Here is a 22579-nt window from a genome sequence, read left to right on the forward strand (position 1 = left end):
TTCCTATTTTTAATCATAAAAATGAAGATAATGGATATGGCTCACTTTGGTAAGAAAAGAAGCATTTTAGTTTTGTACAACAAAATAGGAATGTAAGATTTCCTTACAATAAGACATAAACAAAGGAAGAATCAAAAGTCAAGCCTCTTTGTGGGCGATCTAGAAAGATCACTTCTAACGGGACAGAAAGCCAGAAACTAGCAGTAACTGTGAAACAAACCTCTGAATGGTTTAACAAAGTGGAAGTTATAGCAAAATGAACTTCTTTACTAAGGCTTAGATCTAAATAACATTCAGATGGGACTGAATACAAAATGATTACACCAACTTACTTTTAATGTTTAATCAGATGTTGTATAAACAGGACTTTTATCCCTGATAAATTATCAGTAACTAATTTCTTGAGTTAAAATAGCCATCAGCTAAATGGCAAATGCAAGTAGTAATTGTTGAGGTATGGAATTCATTCAATTTTAAAAAACCACATCAAACCAACCATTTTCACTTGAGGGAGACACAGTACACACTCTCATCAGGAGAAAATTTAGTAACAGACAGAAACAAATATGTATGGTGCATGTCAAGTACATTTTTAATGTTATAAAAGGAAAAAGTGGGGAAAAGGATGAGATAAAAACTTGTAAAAACACTAACCATACCATTATGAATAAAGAATCAGTTTGGTTCAGATATTTTCTTCTTTACATCTCATTTCATGAAATTTGCATACTCTGTAAAATGGTGGCCCCCAAAGGTACTTATTTTCATGACTGCTTTGGCTTTATTTGCAAAAACTAACAAATGTTGTGTCTGCTTTTTTTATTCATCACTGTACATAAGTGTATGTGCATATATTAAAACACTAGAACAAAGAATATTTGGTTCTGCAAATAATTTTCCACCTCCATTCCTTACGTAATTTTCCAACAAATACCGTTTGGCTATTAGACTGAATCCAGTTACTGCATAACAACATACTTATTTAATACTGAGTAAAGTTCAACCAAAGTGGCACAGATCACTTTCCTCAAAATAATTTGTTACTAATTATAGGCAGGGTGAGTGGAAAGTATTTGTTGACATACTTCCTTTGAGCATGTTTCTGAAGTCAATTTGTAGAATAATTTGTTTTGCTAAAGGGAAAATTAAAGAGGGTAAGTAAAATAGGAAAGAAAAAGCTAAAAACTTAGGTTGAAATATATATATATATATATATACATATAATTTTAGCTTTCAGCTATAAATGAAACAACTAACTCCATTTTTGCTTTGTGTGGGGTTTTTTTGGTTTTTTTGGGGGGGGGTGGTTTTTAATCTCAACATTAACATTTGCACTATCTGCCTGAGAAAGAATGAACTAGGAAAACTGAAATTTTGACAGGATCTACCAGAGCACATGTCATTAAAATGATGTCATTTTCTAGCTATAAGTAAGCATATTAGAATTTATAATAATTTCTATTTCCCCATTATGTTTCTTCTAAAGTCCAGCTTTCACTATGAGCAAGTATTCACCATATTCAGAGGTTATCTTCCTTTTTCCCCCCGTGTGTAAAAAGTATCATGGGAAATCATAACGTGTCCTGGACCAGAGAGACTACTTCCTTGTCAGAAGTAAATAGAGGTTAACTGACATGCCCAAGGTGCACAAGTTTGACTTCGTTTCTTCTATTGAACTTGATGGATTCTGGGAGGTGATCTAAAACAAAATTTCTTGCAAGATGTAGTTCCCCCCCCCCCCACACTGGGCTTCTATTTTGATTTGAAAAAGATGTTGCTTGTGAAACAATCAAGCACTACATTGGGATGTTTGTTTTGCTGAAAAGGTGGCCTCTGGGCTCAGTGACAGGTCTGGGCAGATGTGTGCCACCCACGGGACAGCAAACTCTCTGAGGACCAGACTCCCCTACTGGATGCACCTGGAACGGGGTGGGGCCCCCAGGGCTTGATTCTAACCAGCATTGGAAGACTCCCAATTTACTAGGGGTCCTTCTAAACTCGAACTGATTGTAGTTGGACAGATATCAACAGTCTGCAGTGAATTTCTCACAGCATCAGGTAAGAGAAGGCATGTAGGAAAATAGTCTTTGGAACTGGACAGTACAAGTAACTCTTGCAAAGTTGACAAAAATTAAGAAACTATTTCTACATAAACTTCATTTTTAATCCCCAGGTATATTTAAATAACAGTGACAATATATTACGTACAGAAAAATTTCAGAAAGTCTACCTATTGCATAGGAATTGTACATGTTGAGAACAACAGCATCTTAACTGCAAAGGAAAAGAGACACCGCCATCTTTATTCTACAAATGAGTAAAGGAGCAGGCGATACACAATATTTAACCTGGGCTCCACAGAAGGCCATCACCAGAATCGTCTAACATCTCCCCGGATACTCCGGGGCCCTATGCCCCGCCCAGAAAGTGAAACTGTCACAGGACTGGGAGCGGCATGAAGCTGCACGGAGCAAGCTTCCCATATGCTCCTACTCACACTCAAGTGTGAGCACAACTATGGGACACATGTACCACGACACAGCTGATGACTTTCAGGAAAACAACTAAACCTTATCAAAAATGCTTCTCTACCTGAATAGGGTAACAGACAAAATCTGAAAAGTGATCCGCCAAGAAGTAGTAGTAGAGTACAAAATTTAACATGTGTGTCTGGGGTGGCTAAAAAAGTAAGCAAGTATCTGTGTCTACAGAATAGGACCGTGTGGCATAGGGAATGATCTTACTTGTGGGGTTTTTTTCTGACTCTGTGAATATATTGCTTTAAACTGTAAAAAAGCAAAAAGCAAAAGACAAAAACCAAAGCAACAAACAAACCATAAACAACAATAAAGAAGACGTACAAAAGGACAGAAGCTTAGAAGCTGACTGCTGATTAAATGATCTCAGACATACTATCTCAGATGAGGAAGGCAGGAGACAATCCATCCTTGAATGGGTGAGCCTGTCTGCACCGACATGTTTAAATATTTCTCAAAAAAATTTTTTATAAAAAAGGAAACAAACCACAGTAACAAATTCCTGTTTTCAAATCCCAGAAATGAAATCCCTCTTTGAATGTGTACTCACCTTCTGGTATAAACAATCAGAGAAATAAAAGACAAAGTCTTTCAGGCCAGTCATATTCAACCAGGCAAGAAAAGAAAGGTTTCAAAACTAGCATTGAAAAGTAAACTTTTATAAAGTGTTCATATGTGTAGAAAGGAACAGAGTGCAGAAAGGTAGTTTAGTAGAAAGGCAGAAAATTAAGAAACACAAACCATAAATGGAACTTTCCTCTCTGGGGCAAGTCACGTTAATATAAAAGAAATTATTTAGTCAGGGTCTGCGTAGAATTGATTTCAGCTTTTTAAGGAGCAGATTTGTAACAGTAACCTATTTTTCCCACCTCCCTGTTAAAAAAAAAGACCCAAAGTACTATACTGTAAAAAACTGCCTAAGAAAATGAAGCATAGCAATGATTTTTATTTATTTGAATGAAGGATCACCATGTATTAGTGGCTTTAAACAGTTGAGTCCTGCACATCGATTTGTCTTGATTATTTTCAGATGGGTCACTAGGAATGTATTACAAATTTCAGTGAAATACAGAAATTTGCAAAGTTTTGAATATTTGATTCCATAAATATACCAGAGTCAAGGTTATTATTTCTTCAGTGGCATTATTCTCCTTCCCTTGAATTCCAGAACCCTGGCTATAGCCCTGGGATTGTCCTGGGAGGTTGCACCCAGCAAAAGTGAACATGACGGTTATGTGAGCCACTGAAAACACCCAGAGGAACTAATAGAAACAAAGGGAAACAAACTAGTTAGAAAAATAATAACTAACTTTGTAATGAAGGAATGAGAGGTGGTAGATTTAAAAAGAGTAGTGATATAACTAGATTTAAACTATATCACTTAAAATATAAGCTTATGGGTGTATTCAATTTCAAACACAAGATTTAGAAAAACTCAGTTTGTATATAAAAAAATTCAGTTTGTATATAAATGCATATCTACTTTGGAAAAAATAAGGCTCAACCTATGTCCTAAATTCTTTTAAAATTGTCTTTTCTGAAGAGAGAACATTCTAACTCCTCTGGAATAAAGCATATTTTAAAGCAATTCTTTTTTTCCAAGCAGAGTGTCTGCTATCTGAAAAGATTTGTTTATAAGAAAAAAAACTGTTGGAGCCACGTAATTGTTTCTCTTAGCCTTCATCCATATACTACAGTGAGCTTGCTTGTTTTCATGTGTTTTTAGGTGTCTGTATGTGCTGTTAAAGCCAGCAGCTTCCAAAGGTTAGCAAGCTACAGCATGCATCCTTGGATTCTAGATTTCTAACTGATATATTTTTAAACTTAAAAAAATGCTTGGGGATGTTTTTAGAGAGTACCCAACTGACATTTCACAATTTCTGAATGCTCAATTCTCTCCTCTTCTACTTATATTTATCTATGTTACACTCCAATGTATGTTCTATAATCTAGCCTTAAGCAGAATTTGGCAGTTCATTCTCCTAAACCTACATTTACCAAAGGGCTACAGCAATAAAAGCAAAAATTGAAGCATTTTATTTGATTGAAATATGTAAGAAAATCTAATTATTCACATTTGAAAAGATAGCCCCATAGAATTTACAGATGGGCCGCACAGGGGGGAATGGAGTTTCTATTCCTGGATATAGGGTTCCTCTGCCCCACTAAGCATTCAGGACAGGCAAGAATCAAATATTTGTATAGAGCATTTATAACATGATACAAGCTTTCAGTTCCAATATTTGATAACCTTCTCCATCCAAAAATCCTCCTTATAATCTTGCCGTATATCTTATTCCTCTTTTTGAACCACTTCCTCCCTCTTTTCCATCCGGAATGATAGCTGGTCACCACCACCTGAACAATAGTTCTTTATGTCAGTGAAAACTTGAAATAAAGCACCCCTCCACTTTCTTTTTATTATACTACTTTAGGTTTCTTTTACCTTTGTTTATAAGTTTCCTTAAGATTTAGGCACTTGAGTCATAAGTCCCAGAGCTGTATTTGTTGAGCTGTAAATATTCACTAACTGAAGTAAAATAAAATCTCAGCATTCTGAAAATGTTTGGTTAAACATTCATGGTTTCAGCATATTTTCCCAGAATGAAACTCTATATTGCTTTAAGGTAAATATGTTCATATGTTTCTACCTTAAGAAGGGAATTAGGACTTGGAAAATACCTGGTAGGAAATAAGCACTAAGAAGCTGATTGTGATTATGATGCAATTTTTGTTACTGTGCTTCTAGAACATGCAAGACATACTGAATATGACATGTTCCTAATCCTCAAGAAGTTCACAGTCTTATCAAAGAAAGATCGATATCTAAAATATTATAATACAATAAACACAGGAGACAAGATGTTATAGGGTCTAACTTTGCAGGATGATAAGAGGTCAAGAAAGATTTGAAGGAGATGAAGGAGCACAGAACAAAAGTAAACGCTGCTAAAGCAGAACGAACATGTACAGAGGCCAAGAGACATGGAAGAGTTCGTTCTGTTTGCAGAACTGAAAGGTTAGAAGGGCTCGTACTCAGACAATGAGGAGACACAGAGTGTGGGGATGGCAGAAGTTAAAACTGAAACAGTAGTCCGGGCTTAAGTTATAGAACACTGTTCTGTAGAGCTCAAGAATGAGGACTTTGTCCCGAAAGAAGTTTCAAGAGAAAATTAACAAGGTCAGATGCTGGGTCTTAATGCATCCATGGAGAGGGGACTGGAGGAGGGAAAATTGAAGGCAGGGCATCTACTGAAAGACTGATTCACAAATTCCATCAAGGCAGAATGCGGGTGTGAGCTCAGGCAGTGAACGGAGACGAGTGAGGCCATGAAACCAAGATAATGTTGAAACTTAGACAACTTGGTAAGCAATTTAAGGGTAAGGATAAATAACGGGAAGGACCGAGGCTAAATGGAAGGTTTTCAGTTTGGATGGTGACACCATCAACTCAGAAAGCCAACGGAAGTAAAAGCAATGTTGGTCAGGAAAAGTAATGATTTCAAGACTGGCCTTGCTGAGTGAACTGTCTGTGGGGCAGCACCCTGAAGACCAGGGTTGCTGTGCAAATGCTGATTCACGCTGACCTCGGCTGAGGGCTGAGGTGCTGCATTTTTCTTATCACACAAGACCTCACTAGTAGATCAGGGATGGCATCCAGTGCACAGGGCAGAGTGGAGATCTGGCTAGAGGTCACAAAGTAGGAGACATAGCTATACAGAGCCGCGCTGGCCACTGCAGTAGCCAGTTGCCACATGTGTCTATATAAAGCCACATGATTAAACAATTTGTTAAATGTTTTACTTATTTATTTTTAGAGAGAAGGGAATACAAGGAGAGAAATTATCAATGTGTGGTTGCCTCTTGGGTACTGCCTGCTGGGACATGGCCAGCAACCCAGGCACGTGCCCTGACTGGGAATCAAACCAGTGACCTTTTGGTTAGCCGGCCATGGCTCAATCCACTGAGCCACACCAACCAGGACTGATTAAACAAATTAAAAATTTCATTTCTTCAGTCCCATTTGCCACATTTCATAGGTTCAATGACCAATGTGATTAGTGGCTACTGTATCAAATGGTAGGGATACACATTTTTCCATCATCATAGAAAGTTCTATGAGATTGTGCAGACACAACACATGTAAAATAGGAAGAAAGTTTTGGGGACAGAACCCTGGGAAATAGAAGGTAAAGAAGATGGGTGGAGGAGAGGGAAGAATCAAAGGAGTAAAAAGAGAAAGGAAAAAAAATCACACCACTGTGACCAACAGAAAAGAATTCAAAGGGACGCAATAGTGAAACATAAGAACAAAATTAAACCGAGGTTAATCAGCCCTGGGAAGATAGCTCAGTAGGTTGGAGTGTCATCCTGATGCACCAAAGTTGTGGGTTCAATCCCCGATCAGAACACATGCAGGGGATCAAACAATGAATGCATAAATAAGTGGAACAACAAATTGATGTTTCTCCCTCTCCCTCTGAAGTCAATAATAAAAAAATAAATAACTAAAAAGAGGTCAGTTAAGAAAAGGATTAAAAAATAAATTACCTTAAGGTAGTAATTCTACCTTGGCAGTTGGTAAAGTGCTGGAATCATTACCAATTTCTTCAGATGCAAAATGACTCAGTGGGATGATTTCTCCCACACAGATGACAGGTTTAGCTTTTTAGAAAGAAATCAGAACCCCACAGGAAAGGAAATGTTGGAAATGTGACCATTCTCTTCCCACACTTTAATGAAGGGGAGGCCTTGCCTAGCCGTCATCCTTAGCTATCATCTTTCTGGGAGTTTCTAAGAGCCTCTAAATAGGCCTAAATCATTGCTGTGTAGGTTTCTTGAAACTGAATATTTAATAATTATATTCAGAAATCAAGCAATGCTATTCTCTTCTCGTATCAAAAACCAGGCTGACAGAACAGCGGTTCCCAGGGGCTGGGGGCCGGGGGAGAGTGAGGAGTTGTTTGTTTTTTTTTTTTTTTTTAGTAAGTACAGAGTTTCGGTGTGGAATCATTAGAAAGCTCTAGAGATGGGTACTGTTGATGTTTGCATAACACCGGGAGTGCCACTGAAATGCACACTTCCAAGTAGTTAAAATGACAACTTTTCTGTTACGTATATTTTACCACAATAGCAAAAACAGTTTTTTTTAGTGAGGCAGAACTAATGCATTTAACACGGGAGAGAATCTGGAAGAAACTCTTACAACTCTGGACACCTGGGAAATTGAAGATGCCAAACACAGAGGCATAGAAGCAACGCTTACAAACGCCTGTTCCTTGAAGTAACACAGGTATTTGTATTAGATCCATGATATTAGGTGTGAAAATATGGGTTTGATAAGTTGTAAGGTATTAAGCCTACTTTGCTGCTGTTGATACTGCCTGCTGTGAAAATGTCAAATGAAACAAGTTAGAGCTTTAAACGGTGCTAACAGCGCAACAGTGTATTAGGTCAGTTTCAAAATCCAGGCAGTATTTATACCCTTTTCTTTACTGTTTGCACCTCAGGTCAATAGCTGCAGTTAGCTCCCAGAAAGGCAAAGCATAAATATCAGAAGTAAACCCCAAGGCAACCGTGTGTGCACAGGCCAAACGCTCACTCTGCAATTACAGGAGGGAGAGTACCCAGGAATCACCCTCAGTCTCTGCCAGCCAGGCCCTGCAGCAAGACTCAAGAGGAGAAACACTNAAAGAAGGAATAAAGAAAGAGGAAAGCCTAGGAAAAGCCAAAGGTGGCTTCCATTTCTGTTACGGCAACCAGGTACAGAAAATAACGCTAAAAATTAAATAAAAGTGGGTAAAAGTTCATGACTGCAATAAATACATACATACATATAACAGGCCAATGAATGTTTGGCCTAGAATTTTCAGAAGTTACACAAAATAATCATCTCATACAAAAGTTACACATAATAATCATCTCATACAGATTCTGACTACTGACTGCCTCCCATCAGCATCCAGACTTTTCCTTGTGAACATATTGGAAAACTGGAAGTAACCACTTGCACATTCTCTGATCTCCCCCTGCTTCTTCTCCAAGGGCGATGATCAAACCCAGGGAAGGGGACAGTCTTTTAATTGACTCAGTTTTCCCAAGCTCCTGTTCGGAGCTCTGCTCAGATCACACAGAGATTCTGCTGATGTCACAAAGAGACAAATAAATAAAGCCATCTCATGACTGTAAGCTAAAAAGGCATCAGCATAATGCAAGAACCGGCATTGCAAGTGGAAACAGACAAAAGAGAAAGAAGGAAAGAAGGAATAAAGAAAGAGGAAAATTTACGAGATGAGGTCAAACTCTACTTACAACTTTCAGCCTGATAGTCTGGCACAAACTGCTCATCATTGTCAGGTACCTGAGCTGAAGGAAAAAAAAAAGTTAAAATGTAAACGGAAAACTGCCAAGACATACGGAATATCAAAGTGAGATCTTTTTTGTCAAATCTTTTTAGGCTGAGATCAAACCTATTATTATCTGCCAGTGAGCTCCTATTTAAAATGGCATTGACAGCGATACTTGGGAGGGGACATAGAAGTGATCATTGATGTCAACTAGAAAACATGTATGTCAGAAATAAATGGTGGCAGTCCCTCTGAATTTCACCTGACACATAGAAGAGACACATGCCAAATAAAAGAAGCTATAGAATTTTTATTAGCTGCAGTGTTTCTTTTTGCAAGTAAAATGTATATTTTTGGAGTAAAAGATATTCCAGTTCACCCACCGCAAGTCCTTAAGCAGCCCGTTCAAAGTAACCACGTCAATTCTTTTCAAGTAATATGCAGTTATCACACACAGCCCTCTAATTTATAGAAATGTCTGATTTTGTATGTTCCATCTACTGCAAATTAGACTACTGTAATTAAAAATGTCTTCCCTGAATCTAGCCTAAAAATAAGCAATGAAGTTTTGGAAATCATTGTCATTGGTACAGTATACAATGTTTAAAAATTCATTGACCATGATCAGAACAATACAAATAAACTCCATTTGTTCCTGAGGATTATTTAGCATTAACAAAAGGAAATCACCATTTCATCAGTTCTAATACCAAACAACTTCCCTATTTTTAGCAAGGGAATAAATTACTTAATAGCAAAGACTACGCATTCGGCGGCAATCAAACTGAGTAAACTTTTTCACTTCTACAATATTTTCATCATGGCTGAAATTAGACATTAAAATAACTGGTTCCAAAATGACAGAATGTTACAAAAACAAGCTTTCCCATGCATACAAATGTGCACACTCACATACAGACTACATGAAATAGAAGTTAGGTTACTTTCCTAATTAATTTTAGCTGTGATATGATTAGTTGGTATTACTTTACTAATATTATCAAATACTAAAAAGTTTTATCCAGTTAAGTCATATTCAAACAAGTGTCTAATTTTAATTTTAATTTTTTAAAAAGAGTCTATTCAGTACAGGGGAATGCTTATTAAAATAATCAGTCTTTGCTGAAAATGTTTTGGGTTGGTACTTCAATGAGCTAAGAAAAAGTCTACATTAAAAATTCTGTATTTAAAAATTCTAATGAAAGACATTATAACATACATATAATTAAAGGTTCTTTTATCAGCTTATTTAACACATTCCAAAAAACATAATTTGGCTAAATAAAATTCATGTTACATTATTAAGAACAAAACCAATGATAATCTTGACTATTATCAAAATATATGCAATCTGACATCCATTTTCTAACAACTTTTTTCTGTACACCAATATTTAAGCTTATTAAAGACAAACCCCATTCTCTGCCACAAAAAGAAACCAAACTAATTAAAAACTTTTTCCAAATTATAACTGATGCCGATCTCTCCAGTTTATATTTGAAGTGTTTTCTCTTTGTATTCTACTCGTATCTGACACCTGACTAAAGTCACACAAGCTTCAAATCATTACTTGCTAGCTATGTAAACTGTATCACATTATTTAACCTCTCTGAACTCCATTTATTTCTCAGTTTAATAGTGATAATAGAGATTTTTTGTGAGGATTAAAGAGTCTAAATAAAGTGTCAGACAATGTCAGATGCCCACTTTTTTTCCATTTCACATACACACACACACACACACACACACGCACACCAAAAAAACTCTACTTCAATCATTACAGTGCAAGTTTAATGTCTTTACTTCTAATGAATTATATTGGACATGGAAAATATAATAGGTAAGATTTGTATGTTAGCATTCTCTTAGGGTATAAACATTGTTCTTGCGTTGTAGTAAGTTAGAGTTTTCTCCCAGACTCCTAAATTATAACTGGAGGAGTACCCTTTAAAATAAGTCTTTGCACCAAAAATTACAAAAATGTTTTTAATATCTATTTAATAAATAACAGCAGGTAGACAGAACCAACTCCTACATATTTTTTCCATTACATCCACATGTTTTGGTTTTCCTTCTAAATTAATGGCTACACAGAACATAACTATTGAGATGCAAAAATTATCAGCCATGGCAATTATTATGCTTTTAAAAAGCCAACATTTACAAGAACCTAATAAAATGTAATATCTCTTTACAGGAATAGTTAAAAATAGCTGCTGAATAACAAAAGTGTATCTGTAACTAGATATGCTAGTATGAATGTCCTTTCTTTTTTCCTTACTATGAGACAAAGTTGCAACTCCACGACTTGTATCACTTCAAGAAAGGCGTACAATTCTCTGATGGCTGCATAGTCTGTGTTGGGACATGTATGCAAAGAAAAACTTTAGGAGCAGAAGAAACTAGAAGGTTCTACCTCACAAATAGACAGAAAATAGCTGCATACTAGCAATTCGTAAAAAGAATGAAAATTGCTATTTCTGTTCTAACTCTTTAACATACTGAATAAATACTTCACACTTATGCTTGAACATATTACAAAATTTTAACAAAAAACATATGACTCACATTTTTCACAGAAGCTAATCTTCCGAAACTGAATAGACCAAATGAAGCAGCATGTTGCTTACACAGACAAAGACTTAAGTCCACCTCTAATTTCAAGTTAAAAGTAAAAGGAAAGCAGCTAACAAGTTGGATCTGGACAAGGAAAAAATGACAGAGTATTGCCACACTCATAGCATACATTTCCGTTTTTCCCCTCAATTCACAGGAATTTGGTGAAGCAGCAAACTATAGCTGCCTAAAAATTTGTGACAACTCATACCAACCCCAAAGAGGAAAATTAACAATAAAGGCCAACTGAAAAAAAATTTTTCCCGACAACTATCTATTATAAACTATGCTTGGAATAATGTACCTTTGAAGAATGAAAATGCTTCCCCACACTCGGTAATTAAAGAGGAAGGGGAAGAGTAAGAAAGAAGGGGGGAGGTATATACCAAAAGGCCAATAAAAGGCTTTCAAGAAGATTAAGCATGCAGATTTTATCGGTAATAGCTGGAGCAGCTCTACCAGATCATTGCACATTAATAGACAAGTTGCCATCAAGTCTCAGGACTTCAGCTTTACAAGGAGAGTCTCTGTACTCTCAGCTGCTTGCTTTACCAAGATTATTATCCAAAGTTCGTCTCTGTCTCTCTTTTTACTACATAGCGACCCATATCATGATAGAGAAACTGAAGAAAATAGTAATCATGACCCAGATGTCACGGAATCACTAATTCTCGCGTCATAATTTGAATATACTGTCTTAACACTCCCTGAGAAGAGGGGTGGGCAATTTTTAAATAGTTTGCCTTGGAATAAAATAATAATCGTTACTTAAGAAAAGTTGAGCATTTAAATAGGTTGGCTGCAGGCAAGGAAAAATATACTTTTTTTTTTTAAACACAGAAGGAGCCTGTTGGGTTTTCTCTTAAAGTGAGGGGGGAGGGGGGAAATTACCGATGAAACAAATGTCAAGTATAAAAGGGGTTAATATTTAATTAAAACCAGTTCTATCCACTGTAACAATGACCTAGAGCCAAACCAGGCGGAAGATGTATGAGTCATTCTTTCTGCCCGTGAATGAGACAGCTGATCTCCTCAGCAATTCCTCTAGACAAGCAGGCAGAGCCGGGTTCCGCCTCCATTCACAAAAGCACAGTCCAGCGTGAGCCATGTGGCCCAACCACAATCTTTCCATGTCACACCCTTCGAGAGCTAAAGCAAGTCAACTTGAACTTGCACTATAAACACAATGTTATTGCTCTATCTCAAATAGAGTTCAGATCCCTTAAGGTACACATTTAAAGAGATGACCAGCTTACAAAAGAAATCCACCTATTTATTACATTTAACCTATCCTACCTCGTAGGGTAACTTGTCACAGAAACTTAAATGTACAAAACTAAAAAGGAAGGAAAGAGGCAAAGAAAAAAAGATGAAAGGATGGGAGGAAAGAGAAAAACCATTAAAAATGCCTTATTTTTCTTGCCTGTTATTTCAAATTTCTCTATCCAAAGATGATAACAGGTCGCGCCTGACTTTTTAGCTTTTCCCTTTGAACAAAGGGTTAAAAACAGCTTTCTCTGAAGTTGTTTCAATTTTAAGTAAAAGTAAAAGAACAAGAAAATCAATCTTGGAACAGTAGTATTCTGTTCAATGCTAAAATGAAGCTTCAGGCCATGGAAGAATATAATCATGAGCTCTCTAAGCCTGCTTTTATACCACCTCCGATTTTAACACTAGAATGCTTGTACCAATATATAAGTGTTAATTAATGCATAATTATAAACATATTTAAACATTAAAGGGGGCTCTTGTCCAATGACAGACACATCTGTTATACTCGAAAAAGACATTCTATGTATGTTTGAAAAGAAAGCAAACAATTTTAGTTGTCTTTAGTCTCAAACTAGCTTCAATTCCTAACTCTAAACTGACCTGTGGTGACTTTAAAACTTAAGGGTACATGAGAGCTGGTGTTTCTAGTCAAATATTTTCTCTAGTGCTACTGAGGCCTGATGATGATTTTAATTACAAATTTATACACAGGTCAAATGGAATAAAGTTATATTATAAATTCCAAGAAATTATACAGTGTCAGTAAGTGAATTAGGAAAGCTTAGCATTAATTCATAAACATTTATTACGGCCCTCTGGAAAAGCTATATTATGCTACAGCAAATCCAAATTCTATTCTTATAAAAAACAATTTCTATTTTGCAAGGAGAGCCTAAATGAAAAGTATTTATATACCTCCAATGAACATTTAGAAATGTAACACATTACTCTACCTGCTCTACTTTAATAAAGTACAAGGATTCTTTCACATTTTAGAGTATTTCCTGGTATAACGCAAAGGATAGTAGCCCCCACTAAAAAGAAAAAAAGACTCTTGCTCAATTCTAAGAAATAGTATATGCTTCTGTAATTTAATGCTTAAATTCTCAATTCCATTTTTGTGCCAACCACTTAAAATAATGTCATCTTTAAAGCTTTTATTTCTTACTGTACCACATGAAAACAAAACAAAAAATAAAACATTCAAGAGTACATCCAATTTATGTTTTTTAAAAAAGTTACAGTATGATTTTTGAAAACCAAAAATGACTACATTCTGACTGCTGAATATTGTTGTATGACCATATGTATAACCTGTTATTCAAGACACTTCATTATAAATGACTTTGAATATGAACAGTTATCAGTCACTGAGGTGAAGTGAATCTCTCTTTTAAAAGTAGATATATCTCTATGTTTAAGTCAACTTGATTACCATTTAAAGGTCACACAAAACAAAAGAAAAATACTGTCTTATTTGCATGAGGTGAGGACCTTTGGTGTAGAAAGGTTGTTCTTGGAGATAAAGCTTTGACTCAAGTGTGGTGGCACCATGAAACTCGACTCACAACACCACTGAAAATCATTTTATCCTGATGGCATCAGATCACTGTTGACATTTTTCCTTAATATTACTGATAAGGGGAATCTCTTATTACTGATAAGAACATCTAGATCAACAGCAAAAAATAACATTCAAAAGTTGTTATGTATTTTCATTACATACACATGAAACTTCATATTTCTCTTTCAGTTGTATGGGTAGGTAAGCTTTAATAACAAACTTCAGAAAAATGCAATCCTTTTAAAACTCAGTTTTACATTCTTCTCTTCCTGTCCCTCCCACCCCCACACAAGGGTCCATTTTAACTATAAAGTTCTTGGGCACCATTTGCAGAATAACCAGTTAAAACAGGTTAGGTTGTTAAGAATAAGACATCGCTAGGATGTTGATAGAATTGATATTTGAACTCATTATTTCATGGGATCAAATAATTGAAATTGCCTGTTAGTAGCAATCAAATTCAAAATACAAGGAATCAATAAAGAATTGTACAGTTACATTTACAATATGAAGTAGATAGAGAAATATTTGAAATAGGCATACTCTCTATATTTTATCTACTACTGTGTCACTGAAAACATTACCTAATCAATACATTTATTTCAGAATAAAATGTGATTATTTTAAACTGTGGTATATATGTTAAAAATATTTAAACTGCAGTGTTAGTACTTGGAAAGTGATACTAATGTAAAGTTACGGTCTTCACACACATATTTTTGATCTCTGGAAATAAACTTTTTGAGAGAATGAAATTCTATTTTTAGAGATAACTTTAGTGGATTGAAAAACTAGTTCCAACCCCACCCATCCTGCCTTATCCCAATTTCTCTTAGAAATAAAACAAATTTCTAACTCAATAATAATTTACCTATGACTAACCCATATGTTGCACTTTGGGTCTAATTTGTAAAATTCTTATAGGAAAACGAACATGCTAGGATATATATCTCCCAAGTATGTAGGGACTTTGATAATTTTTAACATGATTTTCACATGACACATGATAACTGACTGGACTCCCGGGTCCAGGAAGATTTTTGACCTGTTTAATTTCCCAGTGGGGTTCTAACTTAGGGGAGAAACTTGGCTAATTGCCAATGATCTTTTTCAAAAGGGTCAAGATGCTTTAAAATTCCACGGTCAGTTTCTTGGCTACAAAGCATTATGAAAAGAAATATGTAAACTGTTCATATCAGCCCATTTGGCAGTATTTTAATTTCTGGGTGCCCAGAGGGACATAAATGGACAAATCCAACTACAAATAAACTAGTGTAACTTTAAGATCTCTTCATAGTTACTATCATTCAAGATGTTAATGAGTTAAAATGCTAAAGCAAATATAATTATGTGTAATTCCTAAAAATAAAAACAAATATACAGCCTACTGACAGTAATTTTTTTTAAATTTTAAAAACCTCGCCTCACTATTAGATAGAATAAATAATGTAAACAACTTTGAAAAATGTAAAAATTATTCTGAAATGAAATGGTATCTAGAACTTGGTATTCCATACATCAGTCCAACTATTGATTTCTGAACTTCTTAACCTTATAATTTTTTTCCTAAGTCAAAGTCCATGTTCCTCCAAATATATGTCATCTTCTATGTTTATTTTATAAAAAGCAAATCTTTAGATTTGATTTACAGGTATGTGAATAACTATGACTAAGAGAATAAGCAGTGCACTTTGAAAAGATAAACTCAGATAAATTATTCAAATTACTTATCTGAGTGACAAAGAAACAAAAGAAGTTGAAAGTAAAAAACTGTACTGCAATCGATTATAAAATGTTAAGAGTCTGTCACAGATTCCACATTTTAAAATTCCAGGAACAGAGTTGCTATGCACATTCAAAATTTGCCAGCAAGTGCACTGATTTGGAATCAATTAGACTTAAGCATCTTAAACAACAAACCAATCTTCCAGAACAATTAAACTGTATATTTTAAGTTATTTTGGATAAGCAAATAAATTCCCTCATATGTGTAATGGTCTCACAACCTTCAACTTTGCAAACTAACAGAAAAAAGTTAATGAAAGAAACTCTGTGCAATTTTTTTTCTTGAAAAAGTTACATTGAAATATATGGCTTGTGTTGCAATAATAAGTAATCTACTGCAATAAGTTTCATTACCAGAGACAAGCAAAATGACCTTTAAATATAACTGAAATTTTTATTAATACTTACCTTTCATTAACATACAAACACAATCACCCTTTTGGAAGGGCTACTAAGAAAGCCAATTTACTTAAAAGATTTGAAAAAAGATTGCAAAAGCTCTTTGGAGAACTAGAATATCAGCAAAACAAAGAAACTTATTTTACATGCTAACAGCAACTTGATCAACTGCAAGCAAGACCACTGATAAAACACAGCAGCCAGCCCCAAATTGCAACAGCAACACTTGGCTTCCATTTAAAGAGAACCTCTCTCTTCTCTTAACCGTCTTAAAAATGTTTTCCAAAAACTGCATGTTTCCCATATAACGTAAAGGCAGAAAAAAAGACAATTATACTTAATGCTTAAGTATCTATTATTTTCTTTGTTTTCCACCAAACATATCATAAGATAAAATCAATATTTCACATTTATTAGGACAAATCCAAAAGAAAAATTCAAATTGTGAACACCAACAAAAGTCCCCCAACATTAGATATTTCTCAAGTTGTAGAAAGATCTATGGAAGCAGTATTTCATTGTTCCTATAAAGTTTACACAATAAAAGGTGCAATGAATTGCAACACAAATTTTTATTAAAAAAACAGTCAAAAATAAAAGGAATGGCTTTAAATGTCTCCTTGCTATGTTAACTGAATCCTAATAAAAGTAACATCATAGCAAAAGTCAATTTCAACAAACATCACATAACAGTAACAAATAGAAAACAGTTAAAAATTCCTCAAAGCCCCCAAATATTTATTTCAAAGCCATAGACTTCCTAAGTAATGGATACACACCTATCGTTCTGTGTTGTGAGCAAGGTGGAAAGAAGACACTTGCACTTAAATCTTGAAGCATCCCGTCCCGATGAACCCAGAGAAACTAATTTCTGCCATCAGAAGTCCTCCACCAGAACACCAAATAATGATATGCGCTGCTCTGAAGGAAACAGCTAGCCGAGTTCTGGCTCTAGGAGGTCTCTCGAGGTACAATAATATAAACCTGATCAATTGCAATTAAAATCTGAACAGAGGCTTAGAACTTGAAGTCTTGGTGCATTAGTTCTTGCCAAAAGCAGATGTGATTGTGAGCTGGAAGCAATTTCTCCTGGTAATTTGTGATGACACTGGGTAGTGCAGCCCCAGATTCCCCAAAGACAAACTCATCAGAGGCTCTAATGTATGCATGACACATGAGGTGGCTCTTTTAGAGCTCAATTAATTGGGCTGAACATTAAGACAGCAAGTTCAGGACTTTTCCTCCCCCTTCTAGGGTTGCTTTTCCCCACCTTTTAAAGCTTTTTTTTTCCTTTTTTGCCTTACCTTCTGCAAGCCACGTTTCCTGTAATTGACTTAGATCTTGAAAGAGTTCTAAAAAACAAGTCAAAGACATAAAGAAAACATTTACAAACCTTTAGGTTCTATTAAGTGGAAATGTTTGTCATAAGATTTGTCATATATCAATTTTGTTTGGGGAGGCGCTCAATATCAAAAAGAATCCACAACATATATTTCAACAATCTTGCTCATTTTGATGGGTATTAAGCAATACTTCTTTAAGAAATTCTTTCAGTAAACTAAATAATAAAATCATGTCTCTTTTCCCCTTTTTTTAAACAAACAGCTTAAAAATAAAGGTGGGGACACCAAATAACACACACGCTCTAGTATTAAAAAAATGTTTAGGTAAAGGTAGGTTCACAGAAACCTTTCTTAAGTAAATTTAACTCTTGTACACTAGTAGGAAAAAGATTAGAAAGACTGAAAAATACCTTATTTATATCTTCTGAATGTTATATAAAAGATATAACAACAAATGGTATAATTCTCAAAGTAATATACATTTCCAGGTTCAATGCCACAAATATTAAAAGAACAACTTTTAAATACAAGTTTTTAGAAGAAAATTTCTACATTAATAGGTTTATAAAAATCAAAGATAGATAATTCCCTGGCACCTGTTTATTATCAGATCCAAATATGTGTATTCTGTCATAGTGGAGAGGAAGAGAGATGTTCTATAATTATGAGGATTTGAGGAGGTTTCTGAACTTAATATACCTCATCTAAATGGCCAACTGAACTTTGGCCATTAATGGCAATTCAATCTAAGTATCTTAAGATTAAAGTATCTTTGGCAATTAAATCTAAGTATCTTAAGTTTATTATTAATGCTTCAATATGGCTGGAATAATTTATAGTGAATTGACTTCCTACCAACAGTTCATAAAAAGAATCTGTAACCTTATTTTCCAAATAATAATATTAAAATTATTAATTAGGCCTTAATTAGTATTCAGTGAACAGTTTAAGACCTATAAAACAATATATGGCCTCACCATGGAGTCATCAAAATCATTCATGAAAAGTTTGATAACTGTATATGGTTTTTGTGTAAAGGGGATGGGAAATTAAATAACCATTTACATTGTTTTAGCAGTATACATAGTTGCTTAATTTGTCCCAGTGTGTTGGATATTTTAAAATTATTACCTTAGAGTATGGGATTAGCTATATGCCATATGGACAAGGGTATTAAACATAAAAGAAGGATGTCACTGTTAACTTTTTACTTCCTTCTTTCATTAGTTTGTGACAGGGCCATAAAATATCCTCCAGTGCAAACTGTCACATTATGTTAATTGTTCCAAGTAAAAGTCTTAGTTCAATACAGTAATGTGAATGTTTATTATTTTTAAGCTCAGATTGAAGTGCTCCTGTTCTTTAATGAGAGTGGGGAATATAGATAAAGAGGGGGGATTCAGCCCAAAATCAAACCTCACCTTCTGAATCATGAGCCAGATCTCTGTTAATGAATTTTCTTTTCCTGACATTTGTTGGTCTCTCGTTACAATTTCTCCCACGCTGATTCTACAAAGGGAAAGATAAAATCCTTTAAAAGAATGTAAACCTCAAAAGTCGCACACACAAAAATACATGCATACATACATCTACAGGATCCTCTCTCTAAATAGAGAAATTAAAGTCCATAGTATCGATTCTAATATTCACTTTCTGCATTCATTTCACAGTGAAAGCTTATGCTGAGAATTCAACAGCCAGGAAGTGTTGCTTCCCAGCGCCGATCCTAGCATACTATTTATTACTCATATATTCACGCTATCTCAGCATCAAAACAACATTAAGCAATTACACTTAAAGTCGATTTTAGGCTGGATCAAAGCTAGATTAAAATACAATGAATTTTATTCTGATACTCCCCACTGGAAAAAATAAAAAAGCAGAGAGAAAAGTGGTAAAATGAAACATATAAGAGAAAATGAAGGGGAAAAAGAAACAAAAACACCCCATGTAAACACAAAGTGTCAGCATTTGTCTCAACTTCATTCTTTTCAATGTGGCAGACAAACCCAGCCAAAAACTTTGAGTGCAGCAGCTGCTGCTGCCCTCCATCTCCTCTTCCACTCATCTCGGGCCCTTCAATCAGAAAAGGGGGTCTTAAAAACAAAACTGTGCCTTATCCAAATCACTGAAAGGTAAGCTCATTTTGAAGACTGGGCTTGTAGAAGCAGAGTCGCCCTACAGTGGCAACAAAGCAGATAAAGTATCTGCAATCCCAACCCCCTTACCTCCTCCCTTATCCACCCGCCCCCCCCTACCCCCAGTCAAGTTTATAAACAGCAACTCTCGAACTGATCACTCACATTGGTGACCATGTAAGGCACTTGCTGGTCATAAAATCCATCCATTCTGCTGCTCTTCAGAAATCTCAGCTCAGTATTTTATATTTTCAGCATTTAGCTGGAGATTTCCTCGGGATCTGGACTTCTATCAACCTAGAGGGGAACAAGATGGCTTTTAGGCTAAAAAAAAAAAAAAAATCATGAATGAAGCTCTTTAATTTGCATAGCTAATTACCCACCGACTGTCCCATTCACAAAAATAACCCTCCCTACACCGCCTCCTTCACCTGGATCCAAAGAAAACCCAGAGAGTTCACAATTTACATATTTTCGGCTGTAGCAAAAACCCTAACTAGAGGCTATGCATTTATTTACACTCTCGATGTTTCCCTGCGAGGTCGGTGTATCCCGGGAGCTCTGATTCGCAAACGTGTGCAAAACTAGCAATGGCGATCAACGAGACTTGCTTTGCACCTAACGGGACTAGAGACGGAGACACCTCTTTCATAAGGATAGTTTTTGCAACCCACAACCATGCAATTATCTGGAGAGACATAAAAAGTTGTTGGAAAGACCCACCTGAAGGCCACGCTAGGCGAACTGCTGCAAAAAAATTCCCTCCAAATTTAATAAAAACATTAATTATTGCCCAGCACGTCCCCCTTGGAAGCCGAAAGCGCCTCTGACAGAGCTCAATTCGGTGGTTTTTCCTCTACTTCTCCTCCAGGGGCCTCCAATCCAAACTGATGGATCGCTGCCTCCCATTGGCTCCGCGTCTCTTTCACAAGATCAGATTTCGGGCTGTCAATCAGGCAGCTTGCTGCCCCTTCTGCAGGATCTCCCGCGCCCCTCTTCCCAGGCTGGTGCTCGGCGGGTTGGCGCAGGGTCCAAAGCTTGGAAATGCCACGGAGGAAACTGACTGCCTTCCTAGTCCTCTGCCTATTGTTAAGGTGCCCGGGGACACCGAATCCATCCATGTGTACCGAGTCGCCAGTTGTCCTTATTGGTGTCTTTGGTCCATTCTTGGGCTGATTTCCTACAGTACTTTTGTTCGGTACAGGTATATACTGTGAAGGGCGATCTACTAAGCCCGTGCCTCCTCACGCCCCTGCCTCCTCCCCTCCCCCAGGAACGCCAACCTCCCCCCACCCTCACCTCCCACTTTTAACCTGATGAGGAGCCCACCTAACCCTAGCTTCGCTCCCATTAAGTTTTTGGCCCACATTCTTTTGCCGTTTTTTTTTAACACACGCCAACCATCATTATGGTTTATCGAAACAGTTTTTAATGGCCTTCCTCAAGTAATACAAGATCCAAATCATTCATGGGACAGTAAAATAAAGAATCCGTGGGAAAGCGCCGGGCAGAGGCGGGGGGTGGGGGGTGGGATTGCATGTTAGGAAGGATTGTGTTGGGAGGGAGAACTGGGAGGACTACGTGCGATCTAGGTAAAGAAAAGTATAAAAATCAAATTTCCCCGAGGTGTGCACTGGGATAAGGTACTCCCAGCCCTCCGTGGAGGTGGGGCGGAGCAGGGAGGGAATGAGGTGGCTCAGATATCCTAAGGACCCGCACATTTCCTGAGCTTTTGTTATGTATACACGGAGATGGAGGGTGTCACTTACTGTACTTTATGCTTTCACTTCCTCTTCTGCTTTTACTCGGCCACTGCCCGGAGTTGGGGGGCGAGCGGTGAGGGGTCTCGCGTTTCAAGGACAATGACTGGGACGTTAAAAAGTGAGGGCTGCAACTCTGAAACCACTTGCCTTCACCCTCCTGTGGGGCTTGCAACTGTAGAACTTAAGCCGCAGCCCATCAGGGCACGGGAGGCCGCGGGGCTGGGACCAGGAACTCAATAGTGCTGAAATTCACTTACGATCCCAGTAACGACCAGAGCTACAGACCGAAATACGTTTCCGGCAGCTGTTCTGCCCATTGGGAAACATGCTTCAGTTCTCGATTTCTATTTGAAACTTTCCTTCCTGAAATGGAAGGGTTTGGAGACACATTAAAATGGAGTATGAGCAAGACTCCACAGGAACCAGAAGATCTATGTAAAAAAAAAAAACTTTACACAAATTTTAGAAAAACTTACTACTAGAGAAACGCCCAATAATTACGGAGAACAAGAGCATACACCGTGCATTCCCTGAAACTAGTAAATCAGAGTAGCCGGTTCTAATGAGCACTTTGAGCGGGAACTGCACTTTAACCTCTGCCAGGGAGGGCTTCCGGGCGCAGCCGGGGCCTCGAGGCTTGGGTAGTGAGGCTTTCGGGTACTTTCTGAGGGTGCAGCCAGGCGGAGAGCCAATAGCCAGGGTGTCCCGCCGCCCAGCACTCCGGGGATAACTCAGCCTCTGTAATCTGAGCAACAGTTTCCAAAGACCTTCTCCGGGCCGGAGCCTGACAGGTATCCAGGGTAACCGGGAAGAGG

At 36.8% G+C, this 22579-nt stretch overlaps 1 protein-coding gene across 4 annotated transcripts in view; it reads right to left on the bottom strand.

Moving 5' to 3' along the window:
* Positions 1 to 21894, bottom strand: part of ETV1 (ETS variant transcription factor 1) — a 91550-nt gene extending 69656 nt beyond the window's left edge. The window contains exons 1-5 of one of the 4 annotated variants that reach the window (XM_037056251.1): positions 21771 to 21894; positions 20167 to 20298; positions 19285 to 19372; positions 17825 to 17872; positions 8850 to 8903 (exon numbers count right to left, since the gene is read on the bottom strand). In XM_037056251.1, the coding sequence (XP_036912146.1) occupies positions 8850 to 8903; positions 17825 to 17872; positions 19285 to 19372; positions 20167 to 20211 (235 nt within the window). In that variant the 5' untranslated portion in view covers positions 20212 to 20298; positions 21771 to 21894. Of the gene's footprint in view, positions 1 to 8849; positions 8904 to 17299; positions 17701 to 17824; positions 17873 to 19284; positions 19373 to 19978; positions 20066 to 20166; positions 20299 to 20724; positions 21013 to 21770 lie in introns of those variants that run through there. The other 3 variants (XM_037056250.1, XM_037056252.1, XM_037056253.1) reach the window with 3 other exon arrangements.
* Between the last annotated feature and the right edge of the window lie 685 nt (positions 21895 to 22579).

The sequence above is a fragment of the Sturnira hondurensis genome, unplaced genomic scaffold (assembly GCF_014824575.4).
Source record: "Sturnira hondurensis isolate 20B ecotype Veracruz unplaced genomic scaffold, ASM1482457v3 Scaffold0008897, whole genome shotgun sequence".
NCBI lineage: Eukaryota > Metazoa > Chordata > Mammalia > Chiroptera > Phyllostomidae > Sturnira > Sturnira hondurensis.